Raw genomic sequence first — 26,979 nt, forward strand, 5'->3', positions numbered from 1 at the left:
CTGTCTCAGTGCTCCTGAAGGGAGTAAGGAAGAGGACCCATAAAAGTAGGAAACGGGCCCCTCGGGCAGATGTGGGGCAGGGGCTGGGTGACGGTCGGCCAACAGAAATTCTATTTGAAAAATGTCATTGTGAAACACAACACTGAGTGCTAGTCAAAAATAAACAGATGTAGGCAAGCAGTAAGATAACGATAAAAATGAAAAATAAGGTTATATCTGGCGGTGGTACAGCCTTTAATCCCACCATTTAGGGAGCCATGGGCAGGGAGATCTTTGTGAGTTTATTGTCAGCCTGGTCCACATAGTGAGAAAGAGAAAAAGAGAGAAAAAGAGCTAATTCTTTGCCTCGGTATATCAAAGATAAATCCCTAAAAGAGATTAAAGGTGAGTTAGGAAATGATATAACATTCAAGATGCAAGCCCGTTCTTACAGAGTGGGCAGGGACCTGATGAGTCGTACTGCCAAGCACAGGTCTGACTGCTTACTTACTAGCAACGTCTACAGGATAGACAACACCACAGGCTCACTGGACACCTGACACCTCTCTGCCGTTAGAAGTCGGTATCCCAAAAGGACAGCAGTGAGTTTACTGTGACCAAGGCAGGAACCCTAGCCACCATCTGACTCCCTCCCCCACCCCTCTTTTTCACTGCTGGAGCCCAGGAGCCTGCACTAAGCGCTGCAAGGGCAGAAGTCTAAGCTAGGAGGCAGGAAGGAACGGCCATTTGTAACAATGTGGAAGCAGGAAACCACCCAGTCCAGATCACCCTGCCTCCAGGCACCAGTCTCTAAAAGCAAACTGCCCAAATCCAGTAGCCATGGCAACAGACCCCCTTCTGTCCCTGACTGGCCATCTGCAACCCACCCTACTCCCTCTACACACTCACTGGTGAGGGCCTTGCTGGAGTTCGGGGACCTCAGCGGCGCCTCCTTATTCTCCAGGGTCAGAGAAAGGCCGTAGTTGGAGTGGTGCTGGTGCTGATGGTGGTGTCTCCCCGAAGCTTTGGGAGCAAATGGCGTGCCCCCGTTCTCCTCGAGGCCGAAAGGCAGCCTTTCTGTGGGGCTGAGCGCTGGGGACGGGAGCGGGTAGCTGGGGCAGACAACGAAGTCAGGGTTTAGAACAACACAACAATTTGCTAAACCCTCAAACCCCAAGACCACGAGGCTCAAAAGATCCCTACTTAAAATAGGGAGTTGGGCCAAACGGTGTGCAAAGAAAATGAACAAAAGTGGGAATTTGTATACGTTAGTGATCTGACATCTTGAATCTTTAAAATGTCTTCACTTTGAAATAGAATAAAATAGCTTGCATTTTAAAAACTAATTTTTCAGGGCTAGAGAGATGCTTCAGTGGTTAAGAGCACTGGCTACTCTTCTAAAGGACCTGGGTTCCTAGCACCCACATGGCAGCTCACAAGCATCTGTAACTCCAGTTCCGCAGGGTCTGATGCCCTCTTCTGGTCTCTACAGACACTGCATGCACATGATGGACACATTGGCAAAAACACTCATACACATAAAAATAATTTTTTTTAAAAAATAAGGTATCGTCTAAATGCAAGGTGGAAGAAAGAAAAACATTACATAATGCTTAAATTAGCCTATGCTATAAACCAGAGTCTTTCCCCTTCCACATGCAGAAAGTCATCCCCATGTGCCTCCTCTGATATTTCTTCTCAGGGGTAGCCTTTTCAGGCATGCCCAACCAGAATCTCCCACAATCCTGTTAAGGGGGATTTGGTCTAAATGAATTCACATGCCCCTAACTTTTAACACCCAAGAGAGAAGCTCTCTTTCCAGGCTGCTCACAAGTGCCCACAATTCTAGCTCAGAGGGCCCACAGCCCTCTTCTGGCCTCCTTGGGTACTGCACTCATGTGCATAGACCCACAAGGTTAAACAATGAAACCTTTTTAAAAAATTATTTCTCTTGGTAGTGCTTATATTAAACCAAGTATATTAATATAATGCCTTGGCATACTTCCTTCAGCTAAATGTTTTTTTTCCTGAATATAAAAGAAATGAAAGCATTTTTATGGATTCACAAAGTACTGTCGTACCAGAGCACCATGTTGTAAGTAGGTCAGTTCTGGCTGTCAGGGTGTAAATAGAAGTTTCTTGTGACCATCTTCCCAGACATAAAGTAGGTATATCCCTGGCAAAGCATAGAGGGAGAGAAGACCCTACAGCTAAATCTTTCAATAAGGTTCACAGGATGGATTGATTTGTTGAATGATTGGTTGATTGATTAATTGAGGTAGTTCGGTTTCTCTCATTTATAAGTCATGCAGTCTAACCCAGTACTCATTTATTGTTTTTGTGGGAGAGAGTAGACAGCTGTGGAATTTAAGATGCATGGATAGTCAGAGCCATTACAGGTTTAAGAAACAGTATGGCCAGGGCTGGCGAGATGGCTCAGTGGTTAAGAGCACTGACTGCTCTTCCAGAGGTCCTGAGTTCAATCCCCAGCAACCACATGGTGGCTCACAACCATCTGTAAGGGCATCCAATTCCCTTTTCTGATGTATCTGAAGAGAACAACAGTGTACTCGCATATATAAAATAAATAAATCTTAAAAAAAAGAAAGAAACAGTATGGCCAAGGTTGGGTGAGCAGGGAGGGCAGAGTATACAGAGAGAAGGGAGTGGAGGGGAGCAAGCAGCAGGAAGCGCAGTTCAAATGATGAGCTGGACTGGTTTGACGGGTGAAGCATTCAGGATTATCATCTGAGCAACAGGGGGCTGTGGGAAGGGTTTGAGCTGGCCCCTGGGATGCTCCTGACAGTGTGAGCATGGCTTGGGGACACTGTGATAAGGAGGTGGGAATGGGTCTGGGTAGTCCATAAACAAAGGTGTGCTTGCCACCACTGGTGCAGGAGCTGGGCCCTTCAGCCACCCTGGCTGCTTTGTGGAGACCCGCTCAAGGGTACTCCTACAGTGTGTACACCCGGAGCAGAGGTTCTCAACCTGTGGGTCACAACCCCCTCACAGAGTTCGCCTAACACCACCAGAAAACATAGATATTTACATTACAATTACAGTTTTAGAAAGCAGCAAAATTACAGTAATGAAATAGCAACAAATGATTTTATTGTTGGGGGTCACCACAACATGAAGAACTGTATTAATGGGTCATAGCATTAGAGAATCACTGACCTGGAGGAAGTGGAAGCTGGCATGATTTTGACCTCTAGAGGTCTCCACTCTTACCTCTTCCCCTTAGAAACAGTTTATGCTACCTACCTTCCTACAGGGGCATTAAAAAAGCACACCAAGTTGGAGCTGAAAGCTCTCTTTCCTGGGCCCAGCCACAGCCCTGCAGGGCACCCTTGACCAGTGTTCTATAGAAAATGTGGGGCAGCAACTGCTGAACTTTTCCAAAGCTAAGAAGGGGTGTGGCCAGGATTTGTACATCTGCAGGTTGCAAAGCCCACTGACATTCTTTCCCATCCTTAAATGTACTGAAGATATTTGCCCTGTAGGGGGTGAGGTGGGGCCCTCAGAAGAGCAGCAGTCCTTTTGCTGGTGATGGCTTCTCAGTCTGAGGCTGTCCTTCCTCTACCCTGATCCTCACTTCTAGCCTGCTCAGAGTCTGAGTGGCATAAGGTTGTCCAGTCACAAGGACAGATCAGTGAGGAGGTGAGAGAGACAGAGACAGGAGAGAGCCACTGGCTGGATGCAAGAAGAGATCATGGAGACATGGAGGGGCAAGGAAATGGCAGGCAACTGGTACCTTGGCTGAGAAAGAAGGGAGGTGGGGAGAAAGGGAGGATCTGATGAGTTTCAAATGTTCGCAGTGAGTATGGGAACGAGCACCCGAAGGGAAACACAGCCAAGAGCAGGGAGCTGGCATGCCATCAGGCCTGGAAGAGGAGTTGGAGAGCTTTGAGGAATAGTTCCTGAAATATGGCAAACAGACACCATGTCAGATGCCAGGTCCATCTTCACCCTCTGCCCAGAGCATAAGAATTCTGAGGTTGGGCCCAGCTCAGGGAGAAAGTGCTCCCTGATTGGTTGAGTAATGCCTGTCGCAGGCTTCATAGTGGTATCACAAATTTGTCTCTACATGTACAAAGAATGCACTATTTTACTTCAAAAAAAAAAAAAAAGAAAGAAAAGAAAAGAAAAACCCCCAGCATGAAGAGTATAATGGTAGAAATAAATCAACAAACAAACCAAACCCCACAAAAACAGAAAGCCCCCATCTACATGCCACAAATGAGAAGTCATATAATAACATGTCAAATAAAATACACATTTGTGATCTCTTTTACAGCCACCTAAGGGGTAGGAGTGGGTTAAGAAGACAAATTACCTTGGCTAGAGCAAGGAATCTGATGCAGCTAAGCAGCTAAGGGTCCTAGGAAAAATAACTGTTCCTATTGTGGAGCAATTCCCTCTGATAATAAGACCCAGGAAGAAAACAACTTACAAGTCTCAGCAAGTTCCTGAAACATAACAGGATCACAAGGTTCCTCTCTCCCTAAGGTTAAAGCAGCAAGGACTGTTGAGGAAAGGAAATGCTCCAGCCTACTGTGCTGCCTGTAAGTCATTTGGAGAGCCCCAAAGTTCCAGCTTTTGTGAGCTGTTGCCCCTGCTAAGGTGAGCTTCCAGTGATGCCTTTGAGTCATCTGAGCTCCTATAAGTAACTCCAAATAATTCATTGGTTCACCAAGTTGGACTTTGGTGGTGTTTGTTACTTTAGTCTGTTGTTGGATCTCTATATGGGTGGGTAGACATTTGTTCACATCTCTTCAGGAACAATGTCACAGTGGAATGTGTTGGGAGCATTCTCTGGTCGCACACAGGGACCATCCTGAAGATGCAAACATGGAGTTTTGCTGGGTTATGGATCTGTTAAGGATGTTAAGGAGATTTCTCAAGGCCTCATTCATGTTCATGGGTCATCCTTGCAGGATTCTTGAAAGCAACATTAACACAGACTTTGAGGTTGTGTATCTGCCCTGTTGACCTCAGCAAAGTCAGACTCACAGTATAAGGACCAAAAAAAAAAAAAAAAAAAAAAAAAAAAAACCAAAAACAAAAACAAAAACAAAACAAAAAAAAAAAAACCCAAACCAAAACAAAAAAACCCAAACCATGCAGCAATACACCAACCTTAGTGACATTAGCTAAGGGTCAGGATACTAGGCCAGCTCCATGCTTACTGCCACTAGAGACTGAGGCTCATGGGATATTTGAAATTCTGCAAAGTCACAGTACTTCTAGACTCTACCACCAGAATTGTTACAGGGACAGGGCAAGAAAAGGGGGAAGCTGAACTTGGGGCTTTCTCTTGAGAAGAAGGCCATGTGAGAGTGCTCTTGAGAAGCTAGTCATAACCTTTGCAGTGTAGGCAAGTTTTCGGTGACATGAGCCTGGGGGATCTAAGTTGGGATAAGAAATCACAGAATCTTATAATGGAGCCCTCAGCTATCCTCTGGCTCTATAGGTTTAAACTCAGGCTGGATGTTAAGGTCACTAGGAAAACCCTTATACTCTACTGAAGGGAATGTAAGATGGTTCATTCAGTTTGCAAAAACAGCCTGGTGGAGCCTTGAAGAAGAGTTAGAGATATCATTACATGGTCCAGCAATTCACACCAAGGGAAAGAAAAGATCCATGAAAAATGTGTGCCTGAATGCTTATTAACAGTATTATTCATAACCACACAAAAGATGGAAACAACCGAGTTCATCGATTAACAGTCAAAATGTGGTATATCAATACAATGGAAAGTTACTAAGCCATCAAAAAAGCACTGAACTACAAACTCAAGTTACAATTTAAATAAACCTTGGAAACATTATGCTATCTGGAAGATGACGGACATCAGAGGCAACATATGTGATTCTTCTTACAGGGCATGGGTAGAACAGACAAATGGTGGGGGGGGGAGTTAGGAGTAGGAAGGGTGAGAGGAATCAGGATTGAAAGACTATTGTTACTGAGTTTCTTGTGGAGGAATAAAATGTTCCTAAAATAGCAAAATCCACAACCAGACAACTTCATGAATATAACTAACTGTATATTTTGCTGAACTGTACATTATGTGAGGCAGATCCCAGGAAAGCTGGAGATCTTTAGAAATAGGAATGTCAGCTCTCCTCTAGACATGGTCACCTAGCTCTAAATCCTGCAGCCAGCTCATTTTGCATATGGGCTCACCATGGGAAGGGAGGTGAGCAGGTCACACAGCCGGAGACCAGCAGCTGAGTCCGGGACACCATCCAGGCCTCCCACCTTTCCACTCGGTGCCCAAAGGGCTGCCCATCTGCTGTGTCTTCCCATCTGCTTGGCTTCTATTTAAGGCAGCATGAGTACTCATCAGGAAAATCCAAGTCCTTCTCAGAAGCCTCTGGCTGAGACAGACACCCGCAGGTTCTCTACCATCCAGTAAGCCATATGTACTTGTGTCCCAGCTGTACTGGAAGAAGGGTTGGTCCATGGAGACCAGGAAAAGCTTCAGTGTACTCAATAAATAGCCTGGGACCAGCTCTGCTCTCTGGCACTGTGCCAGGCATGACAGTCAGCAGGGGAAGGACCTCAGTCCAGCCTGGGACATTGCTAGAGGAGACCTTCTGCAGTAGTTGCTTGAAGTAAGGAAATCCTAACAGTTGTGGAAGAGTGGACAGGGAGTGGGGGGACACTGAACATTGCAGGAGTAGGGTTCACCAACTTCTAAGGCCTGGAGCTGACAAGGTATATTAGGTGTTGGGTGTGGGGGTCTTGCCTAGCTTCCATATGTGCTTAAGAGTAGGTGCCCTGTTGTTTCTCTTCACGGCTCCCATTTGGATGACAAACTCATGGGGATTAATGGGAAACTGACTTTTTTTTTTTTTTTTTTTTTTTTTTTTTTTTTTTTTTTGTGAAATGAAGAACCGCTTCAGCCTCCTGAAAGGAGCAACCTATGTCTGTTTAGGAAGCTGAGGGACCCTCTTTGCTCCATTGGTCACTGTGCTGAATAATTGCATGCTCAGTGCCCACTTTCCCCAGCACACTCCAAGGAATTCAGTGCACTTCTGGTCCCTACCCTGGCTTGCCTCCTGGGGCCCCACAGATGCTTCAGCACCTGCCACTATTGCTCTGTAGCCCATCCCCCTATCCTGAATTTCTAACCCTTCTCCTGCCACCACCCTTCATCCTATATCCCTTTGTTCTGGGGTGGTAAGCAGTTTCCAATTACTCTTATGTTGGGGTTGTGTCAGTGATAATGCAGGTCCTGTCCTTTGTATAATCCAGCCCCTGTATTAAATGCTCTCCTTAGGAAATGCCTAGATTGGTTTCCACTTTCCTGATTGCTCCAGCCAGATACAACGTTAACCTGCTTGGTTTAACTTGCTCGGTTGGCATCAGTGGAGCTTTTCCTCTCAACAGCACTGAACGGGTCTGTTACTTTGTTGCTACTTTGTTACTTTGTTGCTTTTATTTTAGTATCATCATACACCATAGCCTAAATCTGATTTCCTTTCTCACACTGTTCAGTTTCTTACAAGTCAAATATGTCCCTACTGTTCCTTTTCTTTAGCTTAGATTTCAATTCCTTTCTCTTTGTTCTGTAAGCGTCTGCAGTTAGTCTATTCCAGTTGAAAAGGCAGGGAAAACAAACCAGAATTGGGGTAGCTTCTGCACTTTGCGTACATGTATTTCTTTAGTTCAAGCTTACTACCCAGACCTCCCATTGGCATTCCAGTTTGGAGCATTAAATACTGTGGTTCAGAAGACCATATACATAAGGCACATCCTTCAAAGATGGCTTAAAATGTTCACTGGTCAGGAGTTTGGTTTTTTTTTTTTATTACAGTCTAGGACTAATGCTATTAACTACAGTCCCAGGTATTTCTCAGTCTCATCACAATTTAAAATAACTTAGTTATTACATTACCTAATATCCTATCCTTCTTTCCCCTTCACCCTTCTGCTCTGTGTGTGTGTGAGAGGGTGTGTGTGTGTGTGTGTGTGTGTGTGTGTGTGTGTGTGTAGGTATGCATGTCTGTGTGTGCTATATGTATGATGCACGCACATAAAAGTACAGGAGCCTGCAGCCATGCATACATATGTGGTGCTCAGACCTGAGCCCTCCTCCATCCCTCGCCACCTATTGGAGACAGGGTCTCCCACTGAACTGGAATTCTGCTTGCTGTTTCAGCTAGACTGCTGGCCAGCAAACTCCAGGATCCTCTAGTCTCTGTCATTTCAAATGCTGGGGCTACAGGCACATGCAGCTATACTTTCTTTTCTTTTCTTTTCTCTCTCTCTTTCTTTCTTTCTTTTCTTTTTTTTTTTTTTTTTTTTTCGGAGCTGAGGACCGAACCCAGGGCCTTGTGCTTGCTAGCGCTCTACCACTGAGCTAAATCCCCAACCCCGCAGCCATGCTTTCTTACACTGTTTCTGGGAACTGAATTCCAGTTCTCATGCTTGCAAAGTGAGCACCCTTACCTAGTCATCTCCCCAGTCTCTGTCTGTGTCTCTGTATGTGTCTCTGTCTGTCTGTCTGTCTGTCTGTCTCTCTCTCTCTCTCTCTCTCTCTCTCTCTCTCACACACACACACACACACACACACACTTACTGAATTCAGATTCTTTCTACTTCTGGCCTGTTATTAGCTGAGATTCACTAGGATTTTATGATACTCCGATGAATTGTGTTCACCCTTTCTAGTATCCTGTATTTTGTTTTCTTAGTTTATTGCATTGGTTGATAGTATGTATCAGGAGGATGTGGAAGGCCTTCTGCTGCTCTTGTCTTGGTTCTGGAGTTTACAGGTAAACTAATGTTTCAACATTAAATGCTGTTCCTGCAGAACCTCACACTAGACTCTGACAGCTGTCCCATCCACTTGGTTACTAAGTCCCTTGGGCAGGGACTTCTCCCTGCCCTAAGGAGATCTGTGCTTTTCCTCTGCAGGCCCTGCTCCTGTCATTCGATGCTTTAAAAGGATGGTGTTCAAATTCCCCCACTGCATCACCATCCAGCTTCTCACTGGCTTTGGGAATCAATTTTCCAAGAAGCCACACTACAGTGTGCAGTTTCTCTCCTGGCATCTCTCCACGATGGCGCCAACGTGCTGGACGCTGACTAAGCAGTGACAAAGGCTGACTTCCCCAGTCTTCTGGGGGCATTTTTATTTTTAGCTTGAAGATTGAAACTGATCATGATGCAGCCAACAATTTCCTGACCATTTATTCATTCTCATTCTCATTCTCATTCTCTCTCTCTCTCCAGCTTGCCTGCCTATCCCTCTTCATTCTACCTTCTGCAGTTGGTGCATTCTAACTGGACGAGAGGAAAAGCAGACGTCAGATAGCTCTGTCCTTTTCGCCCTGCAGGCCGCCCTCAAGAATGGCTGGGAAAACCTTCATCTCTTTGCTCCAAAGTCATTAGCCATAAAGTCCCTCTCCTGTCTGATGATGGGGCTTACTCTAAGGAGATGAAGGCAGGGGGATCATCATAAATCCAAGGCTAGCCTGGTCTATATAGCAAGCTTCAGGCTAGTCATAGGTGTGCAGTGAGATCCAGTTTTAAAACAAAACAAATCAAAACAACCACCACCAAATAAATAAACAAAAAAAACAAATAAATTCTGTGTTCTTTTGTTTGAAGCCATGCTCCACTTTCTTCCTCATTTAAATCCTGTCTTAACTGCAAGTTTATTGGAGAGGCCACTGACACACTCCCCTTTCAGATTGTCTGGGCTATATTCACAGCCTCCGTGGAACAGTGTTCCTTTTTAGGTCATCCCTTTTCTTTGACACTTCTTTGGGAATGCATAGAAAACACAGAGGACTAAACCCCCACCCCCTCCTTCTCTCCTATGCTAATCATTCAAAGACCTTGTCCCACATTCTGACTCTGTCTCCCCTGCTAAAATAATGAACAGTAACCCCTGTGGCACTTCTTCCACTTTCCCAACACCGAACCATCGAGCAGGCAGGCCAGGAAATCAAGATGATGCTCAGCTTTTAATAGATGAATGTCTGGGTAGCTAAGAAGCCTCCCCACAAAAGTGTTGTGCCAGCCTGACAGCTCTCTCAGACACACACACAGAGAGAAGATGTTCCATTCATGCCCCACCCCACAGTGCATCTGATTTGGGTTTCACAGCTCATGTACAAGCCACCTGTGTTCACGGCCATGCCTTCACTGGCAATGATGCTGCCCGCACAAGCAGTGCCCACACCAGTGGTTCTCAAACAGTGGGTCTCGACCCCCTTGGGAGTCAAATAGTGATCGTATATCAGCTATATTGCATATCAGATATTTAGGACTCATAGCAGTAACAAAATTGCAGTTATAAAGTGGCAACAAAAATAACTTTATGGCTGGGGTCACCACAACATGAGGAATGTCTTATATTTTTGGTTGTGAGCCTAGCCTTTAATGGCTGAGCCATCTCTCCAGTCTGAAGAATGTCCTAAAGGGTGGCAGCATTAGGAAGGCTGAGAAACACTGGTCTCCATAGCACTTAGCTGCAACCATTTTCTATGCCCTTTCTAGAGAAGCCTGGCTGGGACAAACTGGTTCCTGTTTTAGTTCTGAACTGCTGTGGGCACACTGCAAATACCACCTCAGAACTAACCCAGCCAGGGCCTGCAGATAGAAATCTCAGGAGCGCTGCCAACAGATGGCTCTCAGAAGAGCTGCAAGAGATCAGTACCCTTTCTCCTCCTAATCCCTGGGCTAAGTGGACAGGACCCGGGGATCTCAAGCCTCATCTACTATCCAGACTATCTACTATAAATATGTCATGTGCCATGGAACAGATACCAGGAAATGCCACTTTACCCATGTTCAGGTTCCTTACCTAGAACTGTGCCTCACCCAAGCATGATGTTCTATGGGTCAGATGTCAGTCAGAAGTCCATCACCTCACAAAAACTAAGGCATTTATTGTGCTCTTTAAATATGAAGGGATCCCTCCAATTGACATTTCTGAATGACCAACATCTGCCAACTTCTTTACTCTCCCAACAGCCACTTAGAGACTATCGATCCTTATTTTCTAGTATGGAAGCAGGACCAGAAAGAGTATGTAACTTTGCCAGAGTCATGAAGCTACAGATTGTCACAGCCGGGGTTTGAACAGAGACAATTGACTCTTTAGGGATAAGTGATACCACCTCACCCTGTAGATGACAGGAGAGGCCTATGGGTAACAAAGGAAAGCGGGCTGGCAGCCCTCTGTGTGTTTGATGTGTGCGAGTTCATGGAATTCATGGTACTCATCAGGGTCTCAGACACATCTCTTTACTAAGCATTTCCAAACCAGCAACTGCAGTGGAAACCCTGAACTTATATATTCACTGCTGTGTGCACCTGACATAGCAGAAGGGACACGTGACTGACCATCTTGGTTCCAAGGTACTTGTCACTTATTTCAGTTTTCATTTAGCAGAGATTAAGCTGACTAGCATAGGGTTACAAGTTCTCACTGAATTCAGGGAAAGCATACTCTTTGACTGTGGGAGGACATATATTTGTAACATTGTACTTCTTGCATAATTGGTTTAAAGAGAAAACTGTGTCAAAGTCTTAGAGACAGACACATTACAAATGTTAGGAGCGTTCACTAGGGTGATTTCCTATAGAAACTTAGTTTCATTTGTTAAAGAAAAGACGACCAAAGAGAAAGGTCGTGTGTGTGTGTGTGTGTGTGTGTGTGTGTGTGTGTGTGTGTGTGTGTGTGTGTACTTACTGTGAACAAAACCCTGGGTTCTATTTCTGGCACCTGTTTCCCACCTGTTACATTTGATTTTTTAAAGATGTGTGCAAGTGTGCATGCGTGTGTGTGCGCGTGCGTGCATGAGTGCATCAGCCTGCTTGTTTATTTGTATGTGTGCAGTTGTCTATTGATTCTAGAAGAGTGTTGGATCCCCTTGGAATAGGAGTTACAGATGTTTGTGAACCACCGTTATGAATTTTGGACCTCTGCAAGAACAGCCAGGACTCTACTCTGAACCACCTCTCCTAGTCATTATGGCTTCCTTCTTCCTTTTCTTTTGGAGACAAGAGTCTAACTCTGTAAACCAGGCTGGTCTTAAACTCACAGAGATCCATGTGCCTCTGTCTTCCAAGTTCTGAGATTAAAGGGGTGAGCCACCTCCTTCCTTGTTACATTTTTTTAAAACAATATTATCCCTTCATTGGAATACAAATATTTGTCCTGGTTTAGATTAATCCTCTTTTAAATTACTGAATTTTACAGTTTTGTGCTTAAGCATTTGGCAGCACAATGTTGAAAACTTTTAGACTCAAATGCTAGCTGAATTTGAGAATCTAATTTTGAAGCATGGAAATTCAAACTGATAGTCCCTTTTAGAAGCAGTATTAAAGAATGACATTGGATTTTACATTTGGATTATAAACCACGACACAAAATACATGTACAAAAGAATGGGAGAAGAATGTCAACACGTTCTTATCCATTCAAATTATTGTTTTTGAAGACTCATTTTTATGTGACTCCTTGAGTTATGTGGTCAGAGACTTGAATTACTAATGCTATAGGCCAATCTTCTGAGTTTGGATTCTTCCTTCTCGTTGTGTATGTGAATTATTTACTGTGTGCCAAGCTGAAAAGCAGATGCTAAGTTTACGACGAATTTTGCCGTCACATCGTTATCAATGACTGAGCGTGAAAAACAGCTCCAAATAATCCAGTGACAACGATATCCTCCTGCACTCTACAAGCCAAATCAGCGATTTATCATTAAGCAAAGGATACGTGCATATTAGGCAATTTTAAGTAAAACCATGGTAGTCTTGTTTCCATATTTGGTTGCAAAATCCACAAAAATTTCTATAGGATAATTCTTCCCCCCCCCCCCCCCCGGAGCTGGGGACCGAACCCAGGGCCTTGCGCTTCCTAGGTAAGCGCTCTACCACTGAGCTAAATCCCCAGCCCCAATTCTTTTTTTTTTAATTGCGTTCTTTAATTTACATTTTAAATGTTATCCCATTTCCTGGTTTCCCCTTCAGAAACCTGCTATCCCACCCCATAACCCCTTGTTGCATTTTAAAATGTGGTTTAGACTCCTTAATATAGACCCTCTCACTGGTAGAGGGGATTTTCCCCAAATTATAATTCTTTCAAGAAAATTTCCAAATAATCAACTTTCCCAATTAGTTCTATCAGCATGAGTGATGTGTGACTTCATATTCAATAGGGGGCTCTTAATTCAATTAGTGTCTTAGCAGCCTGGAGTCAAATATCGTTTCCAATATGGCAGTATGTGGGAGAGTGTGGATGTCTAGTAAATGCTCTCTAACAAACGTGTTCCGATGCATTAGATTTTAATTTTCTTAGGTAATTTTCAAGTATTTACTCGTAAAGGTTTCACTTTGCTTATGAGTTCCCTAGTTGCTTGTAACTACATTAACTTACTTTTGCAAATTGTAGAGTAAAATACCGTTCGTTTTGGGGACAGCCTAGAAGATTCCATGACACTATACTATCCAGCATAGGATACACATTTATCATTCAATTGATGAAACCCAATTATTACAACTGATTTCAATAAATGGCTTAAGCACTTGGCACTTGACATTTTTCTCTCAGAAGAATGCATTTTGTCTTGGTGTAAACCTTCCTAATGTCTGTCTTTGTGAGTACATGCCTATGCACGTGTGTGTGTTTGCATACATATGTGCACTTGCATAAGCACACATGAGCCACTAAGGAGGTACGAAGCTGTGAGGAGGGGTTGCATATGATTTTGTGGTGAGATCTCAAGGTGACAGCAATTTCAGATCCATTCCAGGTCTAGTCCAGTGAATCACCATTTCATGAATTCCCTTTTGCTCTGGGGCCCATGACTGAGAGTTGGCTCGATCTTTTTTTTGTCTTTAAAGCAAAGGCTACCTCAGAGTCACTCTACATAGAACATTACTTCTAATGCATATGTAGTGGTCTGAAAGAACCATAGAGAGTGGCACTATTAGGTGTGGACTTGTTAGAGCAACTGTGTCCCTAGGGGGTGGACTCTGAGGTCTCAAAAGCTCATGTCTGTCCAAGGTGTCACTTTCACCTCCTGATGCCTACCTGCTCCAGACGTAGAACCCTCGGCTCCTTCTCCAGCACCACGTCTGCCTGCACACTGCCATGCTTCTTGCCGTGATGATAATGGACTGAACCTCTGAAAGTGTAAGCCAGCCCGGAGTAGATATTTTCCTTTATAAGAGTTATTAGTGGCCTCAGTTTCTCTTTACAGCACTAAAACCCCAACTAAGACAGCATCCAAGAGAATTTTTCCTTCTTGGTTTCTTTAGTCTTTTCTCTGCTTTCAATTCTGTTTCCCACTGTCGCTGCTTTAAGTAAAATCTTCCTTCTGGAGGGCAGCAGCAGAAACACACTTCCCCCAGTGGCTGTTTTAAGAGACCCCAATACACAGCAACCCTTAAGGGGCCTTATTACTAGAGTGTAAATAAATAAATAAGTACTCTACACAGCCCGTCCCTTACCATCCCAGCTACCCTGAGCCACGGGAGAACCGGCCATGAGCTGGGAAGGATATTTTTCCAATCCTCAGACAGCATCCAGTTCACTGAACAGATGAAATTAAAACATGATTCATTCCAAGTAAAGTTCAGGTTAGATGGATAAAATATACAAAGGGTGGAGGGCGGGCTGTCAACACTGTAATTATAGGACACACCACTGTGGGCCGAAACCTGCATATGTGTTTCTGAGGTGACAGAAACAAGCAGGAGTCTGTGTTGGTGTTCATTAGTGCACAAAAATCTCAAAAAAAAAAAAAAAAGCCTCTGTCCCTTGCCCAGTTTTCACAGGCTCTTTAGCAGTGTCTCTATGAGGCATCCTTAGCCTTTGAGGCCAGACACTGGCTGGGTTTCAGGGCTTTCAGCTTAATTGCTTTTATTACACACACAATGTTCATCGTTCGCCAGGGAAGGAGGCTGGCTGGGTCATTAGCACAGCAACTCTTGCTAATGGGGTCTTCGCCACCAAAAAAGGATGCTCAAGCCATCCCTTCAGGCAGGGAGTGATTAGGTGGGTTTCTGTAGGGTGTGACTCTAACTATTCTAACCCCTTTGAGTGGGTTGCCTAGACAACTATTGTGGTGTTTTTAAAAGCTGCAGTCTTCTCTCCATTAAAACCACTCACCGCCTGGGGATGCACCTGCGATTTTGGATCGGATCTATCAGAAATATAATCATAACTACAAGGAGGTCCTTCCTTGGTCAAATGCACAGGTAGGTCACTGCATCTGAGTGCATGGGAGTCTGAGTAGAAAGCTTTCAACAGAAACCTTAGCAGGAAAGGAAGCGCAGACACTAGAAATCAATTCCCTAATCTCAGCTATTTTTATCTTGTCTGTGTCCCCCATCAGCTCTCCAGGGTGGCAGCATGTTGATGGTCATCTGAATGTCTGGAAATCAATTTCAAGAAAGGTCTAGTGACGATTATAAAAAATGCTAAGAGGGCATGTTTAACAATGATTAAGCACCCCAAACATGTGCACAAGTACATACTTGCGTGTACATGCATGTCTGCAAATGCGTGTGTATGCATGTGCTAGCTGGCCAGCAAACCTCAGGGATCCGCTTGCTTCCACCTCCCTATTACAAGCATGTACCACCATGCTCGCCTTTTTCATATGAGTCTGGGAATCCAAACTTAGGTCTTGGTGTGCGCCTGGCAAGCACTTTATAACTGATCTTGATAAAAGAGCCTGAAAGGACAGATGATTCAGAGGGTCACAGAAAATCAAGTTCACATATTCAAGGCCAGCCTAAGCTTAGGGAGTTTGAGGCCATCATTGCTATGTAGTAAGATTAAACCTCAAAATAAATAAAAAAATAAACAGTGGACGGGGTGCAACCTTGCTCACTGAGAAATACATTAAAGACAGATATTCTGGCCTTTATCCATTGGACTAACAGAAATGGTTAAAAGCTAGCAGCAGCTCTGTGAGCATTCGTCCCTCTGTCATCACACCTATATGTGGAGGGAACAAGCACATGACGTCTCCTTAGGGGGAAGAGCAACATAAAAGTGCTCAAATTATAATGCTCACACCGTTTGGCTTAGCAAGTGTACTCCCTGGGGAATCATTCTATAGTGTTCATTTGTTCAAGCGCACAAACAGAATGCCTACCATACAATTATCGTCGACAGCTGACGCAGCCTGCGTGTCTGTCAGTTTTGACTGGTTAAGTAAACACATGTGCTTCTTTACATGTAACTGGCTTGAGATTGACAAGAGACGCAGCCCAGAACTAGGAAGCTGAGAAAGAAAAAGGAAGTCACGGAGATAGTTAAGAGTCTTAAAATTGTTTGTTGTGTGTGTCTTTGTGCTATGCATGAATGTAACACAGCATCCGTGTGGAGGTTCGAGGACAATCTCGGGTCAGTCTATACCTTCCGCCTTGAGATGGGGTCTCATTAGTTTCTGTGGCACATGAAAGGTTACTTAGCCAGCAAGCCTCTAGGGATTCTCCCATCTCTGCCTCCCACCTCGACATAGGAGCACCGGAAGAATTATATATGTATGCTACTATGTTTGGCTTTCTATGCCTCCAGAGATCAATGTAGAGAGCGGCGCGGCGAAACAAAGATGGCGCCAACATCCAGCCTTGTCTGGATATAAACGACTTACTGCGCATGTGCAGGGTTGTCCCCTTGCTAGGGCTCCCTCTAGTGGTGAACAGCGGTACTGCACATGTGCGGTTTATGCACCAGGTGTCAGTTGACCGTTAATATGCTAATGAGGTGATTCATTCTCCGCCAATCACTGGAGGACAAGTAGTGGGGTGATCCAAGCCCCACCAATCCCTGAGAGATAATTAGCATACTGTTGTCTATATAAGCCGAGCGATTTTGCTGCTCGGGGTCCCTGTTCAGAAGAGCTGTAACACAGTAAAGGTTTGCTCGCAGAAGAATCCTGTTGCCGCGCATCGTTCTTGCTGGCGGGACATTGGGCGCGAGACAGATCAAAACTGAAGTCTTTATTATTACATGGCAAGCACTTTATCCACTGAACCATCACCCTAGTCATTGAGTTTTTACCAAACATTGTGCATTTGTTTAAAAAAAACCCACAATGGATCCCTTTATTACCAGGTTTGTGTGTGAGTTGAGTGAGTGTGTGTGTGTGTGTGTGTGTGTGTGTGTGTGTGTGCGCGCGCGTGGGCACAGCTGCACAAGGGCACACTGTGTGTACATGTGTGTGAAAGCCAGAGGTCAATGTTGGGTGTCTGCCCCAATTGCTCTCCACCTAATTGTTAAGTCTTTCACTGACCCTGGAGCTCACTGACACAGCCAGGCTGGCTGGACGGTGACTGCTCCAGAAACCCTCCTCCTCCTCCCACCCCCAGCACTTGGTTCCAGACCGGCCCCACTGAGTTCTGCTTTTACATGGGTACACAGGATCCCAACACAGCTTGTCATGTTTGCATGACAGGCAATTTACCAACTGAGCCATCCCCTCGGCTCCCTTATGACTCTCTGTTCAGTATACTAACAGGGCAAAACTTTCTCTGCTTTGTCTGAGATAAAACCCTGAACTAGATAACTCAGGAACGACACAGACACTCTAAACTCAGCAAACTTTCAAGACCTACTGGAGCAGTGGAATGCGTTCTGAGCCCTCACCTACCCTTCACCCCGTGTCAGCTTTGCCAATTACAACAGCATTGTTGGCAAACACTGTGCCTGGCAGTCATCCCCGGGGACTCGGAGACAGAAATATCATTTCTATTTCTCCTTTTATCCCTCCTCAAAAGATCCCCATGGTATTTCTGCTCTTACCCTGGCTGTTTCAAAGAGAGGTATCTTTCTGCACTGTGAACTGTCTTTTATTTTATCTCTCCTCTAGAACCAGGCATCCCTCTCTGTTGCTAAACTTGGAACACACAGTTCCCCCTTTGGCCCAGGAGACATACCATTTCTTGTGCTAGACACTATCTTTGGTCTTTTTCTGTTCGCATGGACTGCCAAGGTGTTACTGTTCAAAACTTACTGAAAATTGCAAGCAGATAGCCTTAGACACTGTGTCCAACACCTTGATGAAATATTATTTCTGTGTGTGTGGGGGGGGTGGGCAGAGATATCAGAGGTGTTATAAATGTACGATTGCAAGTTGTGTGTTGAGGCCAGAGTAAAGGACAGAAGTCATCTATTGTATTTTTAACCTTGGTTTTGGAGACAGCGTTTCTCATTGAACTTGAACTCACCAGTTTAACTGGCTGTCCAATGAGCCACGAAGATCTGTCTCTGTCCCGCCCCCGCCCCAGGACTGTTACAGATCTGCACCGCGTCCAGCTTTCTACATACAAGGTGTATTCCATTGGTCAACTGTCTGTGTCATTTGAGCTCACTAACAGGCTCTGGAAACAGAGCTGCCCCCTCCCATCCCAGACCTGAGCGAGTTTGTCTTAAAGTATCCTCTGAGGCATGTTGTCAAGGAATGGGCTGTACCTCTCTTGGCTCTGTAACAGGGAGGAAAGAGAACAGCGAAACGTCCCAAGAGTAAAGACACGGTATCCTTGGGAAAAGCTAGAAGACAAATTACGTCCAAAAGATGTTACTATTCTTGGCCCCACGATGTGAAAGATGCCTACAGTGGAAAAAGAGAAGCCAGGAGTTGCTCAGTAGGGAGTTCACCGAGGAAAGCTCCATCAGGACCCCAGCTGTCTCAATTTCCCCAAGCATCCTTCCGTTGCTACCTGGATCTGGAGGTGACACTTGCCAGGGACAGTCTCTCTTGGGACCTCCAGCTGGCTGCCTTAGGTGATCTCCCCAGCTGGCGTGTATTACATGTTTGTAAGCCCTTGGTGTGATGATGCTATTTTTCTGTTCTTTGTTCTCTCTCCTGGAAGCCTCACTGGAGGAGACTATTAGGATCTCCGGCTGCAGGCCTCCATGAGGCTTCCCCAGTTGGTTTCTGCTGGGTAGTTTTAGCCTGGAGTTTGTATTTCGCCCTCTACTCACTGTTTCTACCTTTCGGTCACTCGTTATTCTACTTTTGAGTGCTATATATGTGCTCAATAAACTCACTCATTTGGAAGGCAAAGAATGGCTATCATAGACCTCCTTCCAGGCCATGAACCTGGGTGGGTGCCATCAATCCAAACTCAAGTCTTCAAGCTCACGAAACAGGCACTTTACTGACAGAGCGGAGCCATCTCCCCAGACCTGATTTCAGTCCCCTAACAAAATATTGTTATTTCTTTTTGGAATGAGGAAAATGAGACTAATGGGAAAACCTGGCAAAGGTCACATGGCTGGTGGCGAAGCTGAGGTTCAAAGTGCATGATTCCAAAGTTCCCACATTTTACCTCTCCAGAGACCTGTAAACCCATTTCCCCAGGACGACCAGAATGTCACACGGCGGGCCTCCAGTCTGTCTTGAAATGTCCCGTCATCGAGCTTCTGTGATCCTGCACCTGTTTCCCAAAATGGGCTTTCACTCTGAGACAGGTCCTTAGATGGCTGTGGTCACCCTTGTCTAGTGGCTGGACATCCCCAGAACCCAGTCTCTGGAGGGCAGAGCAATGATTGGGAGATGGTCTGACAGACCAAGGGGTGATGGTGATCATTATTAAAGCTACACGAGGAACCATTAGCATCCAAGTTCCCCTGCTCTCCTGTTTAGAAGTGGCAACACACAACCAGGCAGACTTAGCTACTTCTTGAAGTGCTAAGGATTCAACCCCGAGCCTTGACCATACTAGACGAGTACTAACTACTAATCACATCCCAGGGTTCCACTCACTCACTCTTTAAGCATTGCAGCTCCTTAAATTTTATATATATTCCCTCCCGCTTGCCACCAGTGTGACCCGTCAAACCAAGACTTGGCACTAACCAAGAGAAGCTTCCACCCCCGTTCACTCCCCACTCCTGTGGTGATGGTGAAAACCTGGCACTCATGCCTTTAATCCCAGCACTCAGGAAGCAGAGGCAGGTGACTCTCGATGAGTTTGAGGCCAGCTTGGTCTGCATAAGAGTTCCAGGACAGGCAGTCTATGTAGAGAAACTTGATCTTTTAAATTAAAAAAAAAAAAAAAAAAGGCTTCCAGCAACTATTTAAATAGAGCCCGGCATTTAAAAAGAAGTTTGTTTCTGTAAACATTTTAATGCCACGTGTATGCAGGTACCCATGGAGACCAGAACAGGGCACTGGATCCTTTGGAATTGGTGTTAGAGGCAGTTGTTGACTGCTCAAGACGGGTGCTGGAAACCAAATCTGGGTCCTCTAAGAAGCAGCAAGAATTCTTAAGCACTAAACCATCTCCGTAGGACCAAAGCTCAACATTTCTGAATAAATAAATTGTCTGAGCTATCATTTGGTTCCTAATTTGAAGAGAAGTAGGCCTATTTGCAGAATTATTGATTTCTTCTGGCCTAGGCTCAGCTGAGTGCCAGTTTCAGGTCTGTTTGCCTTTTAGACACCCCAGGGGCTCCTTAAAACTGTGCCAGTTTTCCTTAACAACAGGCTTTTCTCTGTCTGACCCCCCCCCCCCCCCCCCCCGCCCCAGACCCCCTGGCCTGTGTTTGCTCACTGCCTCCCGGTGGGAGATGCAGAAGCCAGGCATCCTGGGCCAATTTGTGGTATTTACCTGAGCACCTGGGAAACTTGGCCAGTCAGGCAATCGACTTAAGAGCTTGGTTTAAGAACTATTGATCTAAAAAGATCAATATGGCTGCTCAGAGAGTTCTTTGATGAACTCAGAGTTTAAAGAATTAGGTAAAAGCTGCAAAGTCAAAGGCACCAAACAGGCTGGCTCTGCTATTTGTCACATCTCAGGCTGGACCCGGGAGGCTGCAGTCACTGACCTGGAAGGACAGTGGGTGGTTTTAACAGGCAAGAGAATCAGAAGGGACCCCCAAGCCCTGTCCCCACTCCACCTTTGCCGCTAAAGAGAAGCAGCCCCTGCAGGAATGTTTGAGCAATGGAGCACACAGTTCTGAAGGCAGGCTAGAACCAACCTGCGGACTTTCAAGACTGCCGTAGCAAACATGAGCTACATTGGCTCACTGTGAGATGGTCAGAGGGGCCACGGAGATGTGGGGACTAGCTAAGCTTGTTAATTTTAAAACCAGAGTTAAGTTCATTAGTTGTGTGGGAAAGTGACTTTGATGTTGCTTGCAGTTGATGGTTAAAACAAAACAAAACAAAAACAAAACAAAACAACAACAAAAAAACCCAAAAAAACAAATGAATTGCTGGGAAGATGTGGGACATCTCCCACAATGCATTTCTGCTCCTTTGAAAATGGAGACTGAGTGGAGTTAAGTAGCTGTAGATATAGGCTACAGGATCAGAGTGGAATGAGGCAAGGGTCACTAGACAACTAGGGGGTACACGTGGAGGTTATGGTCGTTCTGGTTATAGATGGAGTTCCTAGCCCCAGATGTGTGTAGGCAGTCACTAGCCCACAGATGACAGGGATGGCAGAGGAGACAGAGTTACCACAGGTGACAGGGATGACTGTGCAGTGCCACTAGGCTGTTGGCAGTTCCCTAGTGAGCTGCTAGACCTCAATGAAGTGAACTGCACTACGGTCTAATAGTCGCTGAGATGTGGGTCAACAGGGTGAGGACAGCCATGAGGCACGAGAGCCCAGCGGCTGGCACTTACCTGGTTTATGACATGTAGGTACTGGGTGACTGAACCCCATCAGTAACAACACGCTATCACCCACTTTTCAGAATGGTCAGGAAGACAAAGCGATACACGCAGAGCGTGGCATTGTCCATTAACCCCTCTGTATGACTGTAGATCACTATCTGCCTAATGGGGTTTCCGATGTCAGATGCCCAGACCACTGCCCTGCTCACCAGTATACCCGAGCTTCAAATGACACACGATGGACAGCGTTGTAAATGATGAATCTGGATCTGTGAATGACACGGTGGCCTATGTTCTATTCAAAACATGACACTCCAGAATGGATGTGTTACCCCAGAACCCTCCAGACCAGGACGGAGACGACCTATCATTGCCTGTTAACTGGTTAGAAATTCCCTTTCAAATGAATCCATTGTCTAAGCAGACATCCATTGAGTACCTGCTATCTGTCAGGCAATGGGAACAAAGGCGAAGCTCGGATTAAGGAGTCTAAGGCTCCAGGAGGAGATGAGTAAAAGAGGCTGTATCATTACAAAGTTGTAAGTACAATGCTCCCGTGTCTGGGGGTGGGAGGGGAGGCAGTAGTAGAACACTGAACACAGAAATTAACCCAATTTGCAGAGGTGGGGGGCTGTCAAGAGAGTCCCCGGAGAAGATGACGTCTGAGCGGAGGCTTAGAGGCTAAGCAGGAGTCGGGAGTGACAGACAGGATTCTAGGCGGAAGGAACAGCATTTATAAGATACAGTCATGAGGTGTGACGCGAGCAGTTCGCTATTACAGACAGGTGAGGAGTCAGCATGGACTACGCCAGAGCAAAGAGACAGAGGCACGGTGCCCAGCCCTGCCTAGAATGACACTTCAGATATGGCTGCAGAAAGACAAGAGCAAGCCTGGCAAGGGTTGTGGAGATCAGAGAGAGCACCTCTGAGCGAGAGAAGACATTCCTGCAAGACAGTGTTGTGAGGAATCATGAAGGGAGCAAAGTTGAGCAGAACCATAGACAAGGCAGAGAAGACTTGGCTTGTAGCTGATAGTCACATACATTCTACCCTTAGCAAAAGGGAACTTGGGAGGGGAAGGGAAGTTGTGCATTTCAGGAGTAGTGGTGGTCAAAGGTAAATTTGATTTTTTTTTCTTTGTCATGTAGAATTTGAACTGTGCATGGAACATCCACACCCAAGTGTCAGTGCAGAAACTCGTATAGATAGTCTGAGCCGCTTTCAGAGTCAACGGCATTATAAAACATGACAGAACACGGTGGTTCTAGGAGACCTGTGAGTGAGGAAAGTAGGGAGCAGAAAAGAAGAGACCCCCCTGAGCAACACCAACACCCATCAGGAACAGAAAAACAAGGCAGCAAGAACAGTCACCAAGCAGTAGATAGAGGTCACTGAGGTAGAGAATGCAAAGTGTCCCTGTCACAGCCAGGTTGCCCCACGTCAGCAGCTAACCAAATCCACTCCTCAGCAGCCTAAGCAGAAGGCTTTTATTGAGAGCACTGGATGATCTTTAAGAGGCCAGAAAGAGGTAAGCAATCACGAGAACAAAGACCCCTTCACCATAGGACTGTTATCAAGGGACACCCAGACACCTCTCTGCTTGGCTCACACCCAGACACAGGCATTACAGCCCTTCCAGGAGCGTACCAGGGCGATCACCCCAGCCACGGAGCCTCCGTGAAGGATGGTTTTGTCCCAACCACAGAACTGAAAGATTCACCTTCGGACACCGGGAATCAACTGTACTACAAGTGAGATCAAAGGGAGGCTTCCATGCAGGAGGATCGATGAAATGAAGATGGGAGTTCAAAAAACAAAAACAAACAACAACAGCCCCCCCCGAAAAGAACAAACAAAGGTAGGAATAATCTTTATTACTTGGAGACACGTTGTAAAAAACGTTAGCCTTAAATGAAGAGGCCCAGAACACGTTTATTCAGATGGTGTGCACGCCCTGGGGATCGGAACACCTGCTGAAATGGAACACACTCGTAAAGACACATCTTGTGGGGACTGTATAGGTAGGTGTTCTACTCCCCCCCGTGCAAGTGTGCAGAGGATTGATTCCCTCCTCCTCAAGAGACTTTCATAGGACCAAAAAGGCCAGATTTTAGCAAGAGAAGATGTTATTAACACACGCCCAAGGGCTTTGAAGGAACAAAATTATAATCACATATATCAAAGTGACACAAAATGAACTGATTGCACAAAAACACAAATGGAAGAGCATCCTGGGACCTCCTATAAGGCAGAAAGACCTTAGGAGCACTACTTGAATTGGGGTAAATAAATACTTTGGTACAAGTTTCGCCCTAAAAGACAACATGTTGCTTTGGGGTTCTACAGAAGGAAAGGGGCCATACGCATCCCTCTGCGCCAACACAAGGCTTTGGCACAACCTGCAGAAGCCTGGCAGGCAGGCTCTCCTGTGTGCCCCCTGCTTCATCTCGACTGCACGCTGCCGTTCAAAGGCGTTGAGTCTAGGATGGAATCCAGCCCTACTCTGACAGTTGTCACAATGGTGTCTTCTGAAATCACACAGGTTAGCAGCACCAATCACTGAGGCGTTACAAATCATCCTTACATTTGAGAAGTAGATTCTAGCGAAACATGCTAGGCAACTGGCGATCAGCACCAAGGCTCAATTCCACGCCGGCTAACCCACTTAAAGACGGAAGATTCCAAGCCTCCGTGTACTGATGGAATACCTAATGAGTTTTATAATCTTTATTGAGCTTCTGTTACAGAAGGGGTGTGACATTTGCCCTTATGGTGAGTTAGTCTGGATGCGTGTTCTCAGCCCGAATGAGAAGTAAAATCTTAACAGAGCACAGAATAGAAAGGACCTTGGGGATCACTTAGCCCAGCCCATTATTTTCATGGAGGAAATGAAACCAAAGAAAGGAGAACAATCTAGCGAAGGTCTCACAGCAAGGGAGGCTGGTCCCTGTCAATCTCCATTCCTAACCACAGTACTCTGTGCTAAGCTGTTTCCCCAAGCCTTTGGGTTTGCTGGCTTGCTTTATGTGGTCCCACTGGTTAAACAACCAAACTATCAGGTACCTAACATGACGGTAGGGACTTTTACTTCAGCTTTAAAATCAGCATATCGAAATGATTCCTGAGCCTTTAGCTACTTCATTATTGAGAATGCAGTCCACAGTAAATCATGGCTATCTACGGTAGTCATCTTCAAATGTTTGCACAGACACCAAAAGCACTAATGACACTTGTACGAAAGCATCCATGCGATTCCAGGACGCTTCTCATGGAATACAGCGGCACCATGGTGGTGACCAGAAGAGGCTTCAGTCTCTCAAAGTGCGGTCATGAGTTTGTCCCGGTATGTGACACTGTACGCCCCTCCTAAGTTCCTCTGGTTCTGGTCGTGGACATAGTCAAAGTGGCCGTCATCTCCACTGGCTGAGGCTTTCCAGTGCGGCCTGTCATCCTGAAAAGACGGCTTGTTTTGTTTGCAGGTGGAATGGTTACTGGGAGAACGGAAGACAATTCAGAAATGAGCGAGGTCCAGCATGCACAAAGGAAATGGGGGGAGGGGTAAAGCGTGAATGGGGTGCTTGACACAGAAGCGGCCTGGCGACTTCAGAAGGCTAAAAACCCCAGTGTGACCGACCATCTACACTGATAAAAAGCTATTTCTGGCAAAGTCATGCTTTTGCAAAGGGGTGTCCCGTGGTCAGGTCAGTCTAGGGAAAGCCAGATGAGAGGAAGCCCCCTTAAATCCGGTGTGAATGGTTGTGGTTTCAGATAGCATCTGCCACAGGTGTGGACTGATCGGCTCTCCTCAGGATGCAGCTCCAGAGAGCTCTGTAATAGAGAGTACTGGGTGCTGCCTGGGTTCCACCACAGAAGGTCTGAATGGGCCCGAGTCATGGTTCTCAGGGGACACTAAATCCTGGCATCAGCATGGCTATCAGTGAACCTGCTGCCTCCAGGTGAAGAGTAGGTGTGGGGATGCCGCTGAGGGAAAATACACGACAGAACAGGCGATACCGGGTATGAACCTGGTTAAACCATGGTAACAAGAGGACACCTCTTCTAAGCCTCATGAGTACTTGTCATGTCTGAAAAACAAACTACCTTTGTCTGGGCCACGCTAAGATTTAGAATTGTCACCCCACTAACCTAATCTGCCCTAAAATGTTAAATGAACATCAAAGTGTTACTCCTGGAAGACTGCACTATCATATGATGTGATCCCACCGACACACACACACACACACACACACACACACACACACACACAAGCTTCTGCCTAACTTGCTCAAGCCACATCTGTTTCTACTCCTCCTTCTCCATGCTCCCTCAGAAGCAAAGGCTCAAAGCTCCTCCTCAGGACAGCCTGAAGTCACCTTTGCTTCTGGAATAGCTGGACACATAAATGCCAACCAAGACTCATAAAAAATGCAAATCTTAAGGATGTGTCTGCTCCCTGACTCCCAACAGCACGGCAGATGCCAGGTCACTCCTAGGGCAGTGGCCGGGGACAGTGACATTCCTCTAGCCAAATCCCACTTCTTGTAAACTGAGTTTCACTGGAACATAGTCATGTGTTCTCTCATGCAAAGCCTCACTGCTTGCTGTTGTCTTCAGACAACAACCACAGAGCTGAAAATGCACGCCCTCCTTTGCTGAACATTGACCAAAGAAAACATTGCCCTCATTCTTAAGGGGGTAAAAATCCTTTAAAAAAAAAAAAACAAAAAAAAAACAACAACAACAAAAAAAAAACCCATAATCACCAGAATTTAGTCACATTCCAAGAACATAAATTCTCAGAATAGGAAAATGTTACTTGGAAGTCTTAAGCAACATCTCTGATTTAAAACCAAACCAAAATATTTGCGGTCAGAATGAAAAGGGGGGGAAAAATCTGTTATTTTACAGACTGGTCACTTGCTTCCTTTGCTGTGCAAAACATCTGTTTATGCCCTGGTCCTGTCACCCGGAGGAGTTGTTCCAGGGGACAGAAAGAAAAGATGTCCCAGTCCCAAAGCAGGGATCCGCAAGCTCGCAAACTCACCTGACATTTGGGGAGTGAGGGCGCCACCTGGGCTGGCTGGGGTGGACGTTAGGATGAAACTGAGGCTGCAAAGGGAACACCAGACCTGATTACTCAGTGACCTTTGGATTTCAATGGCCATCGCACTGTTCACTTTCTCTTGCAACGTCACCCACCTCAGAAGCCCAGGGGGCTGTGAATAGGACGCTGTAACCAAGCCCTGGGGGGAGGGGCGGCTGGACCTTTCCCAGGACTATCTTGTTTCTTCACTAACAAAGGCGGGGGCTGGGGGCTGGAACCTAGTGTTCGGCACACCAAATACCATCTCCAGAGAAGGGGCTGGGAGGCAAGGTGCCACATCTG

At 45.7% G+C, this 26,979-nt stretch overlaps 1 protein-coding gene across 9 annotated transcripts in view; it reads right to left on the reverse strand.

The window, feature by feature from the left end:
- Positions 1-26,979, reverse strand: part of Epb41l4b (erythrocyte membrane protein band 4.1 like 4B) — a 160,867-nt gene that overhangs the window by 50,242 nt on the left and 83,646 nt on the right. For 4 of the 9 annotated variants that reach the window (XM_039110572.2, XM_039110571.2, XM_039110573.2 and 1 more), the window contains 2 exon segments: positions 26,638-26,702; positions 889-1,091 (listed from right to left, as the gene is read on the reverse strand). In XM_039110572.2, coding sequence (XP_038966500.1) covers positions 889-1,091; positions 26,638-26,702 — 268 coding nt within the window. 9 annotated transcript variants of the gene reach the window in all.

Source organism: Rattus norvegicus, chromosome 5 (assembly GCF_036323735.1).
Source record: "Rattus norvegicus strain BN/NHsdMcwi chromosome 5, GRCr8, whole genome shotgun sequence".
NCBI classification, from domain to species: domain Eukaryota; kingdom Metazoa; phylum Chordata; class Mammalia; order Rodentia; family Muridae; genus Rattus; species Rattus norvegicus.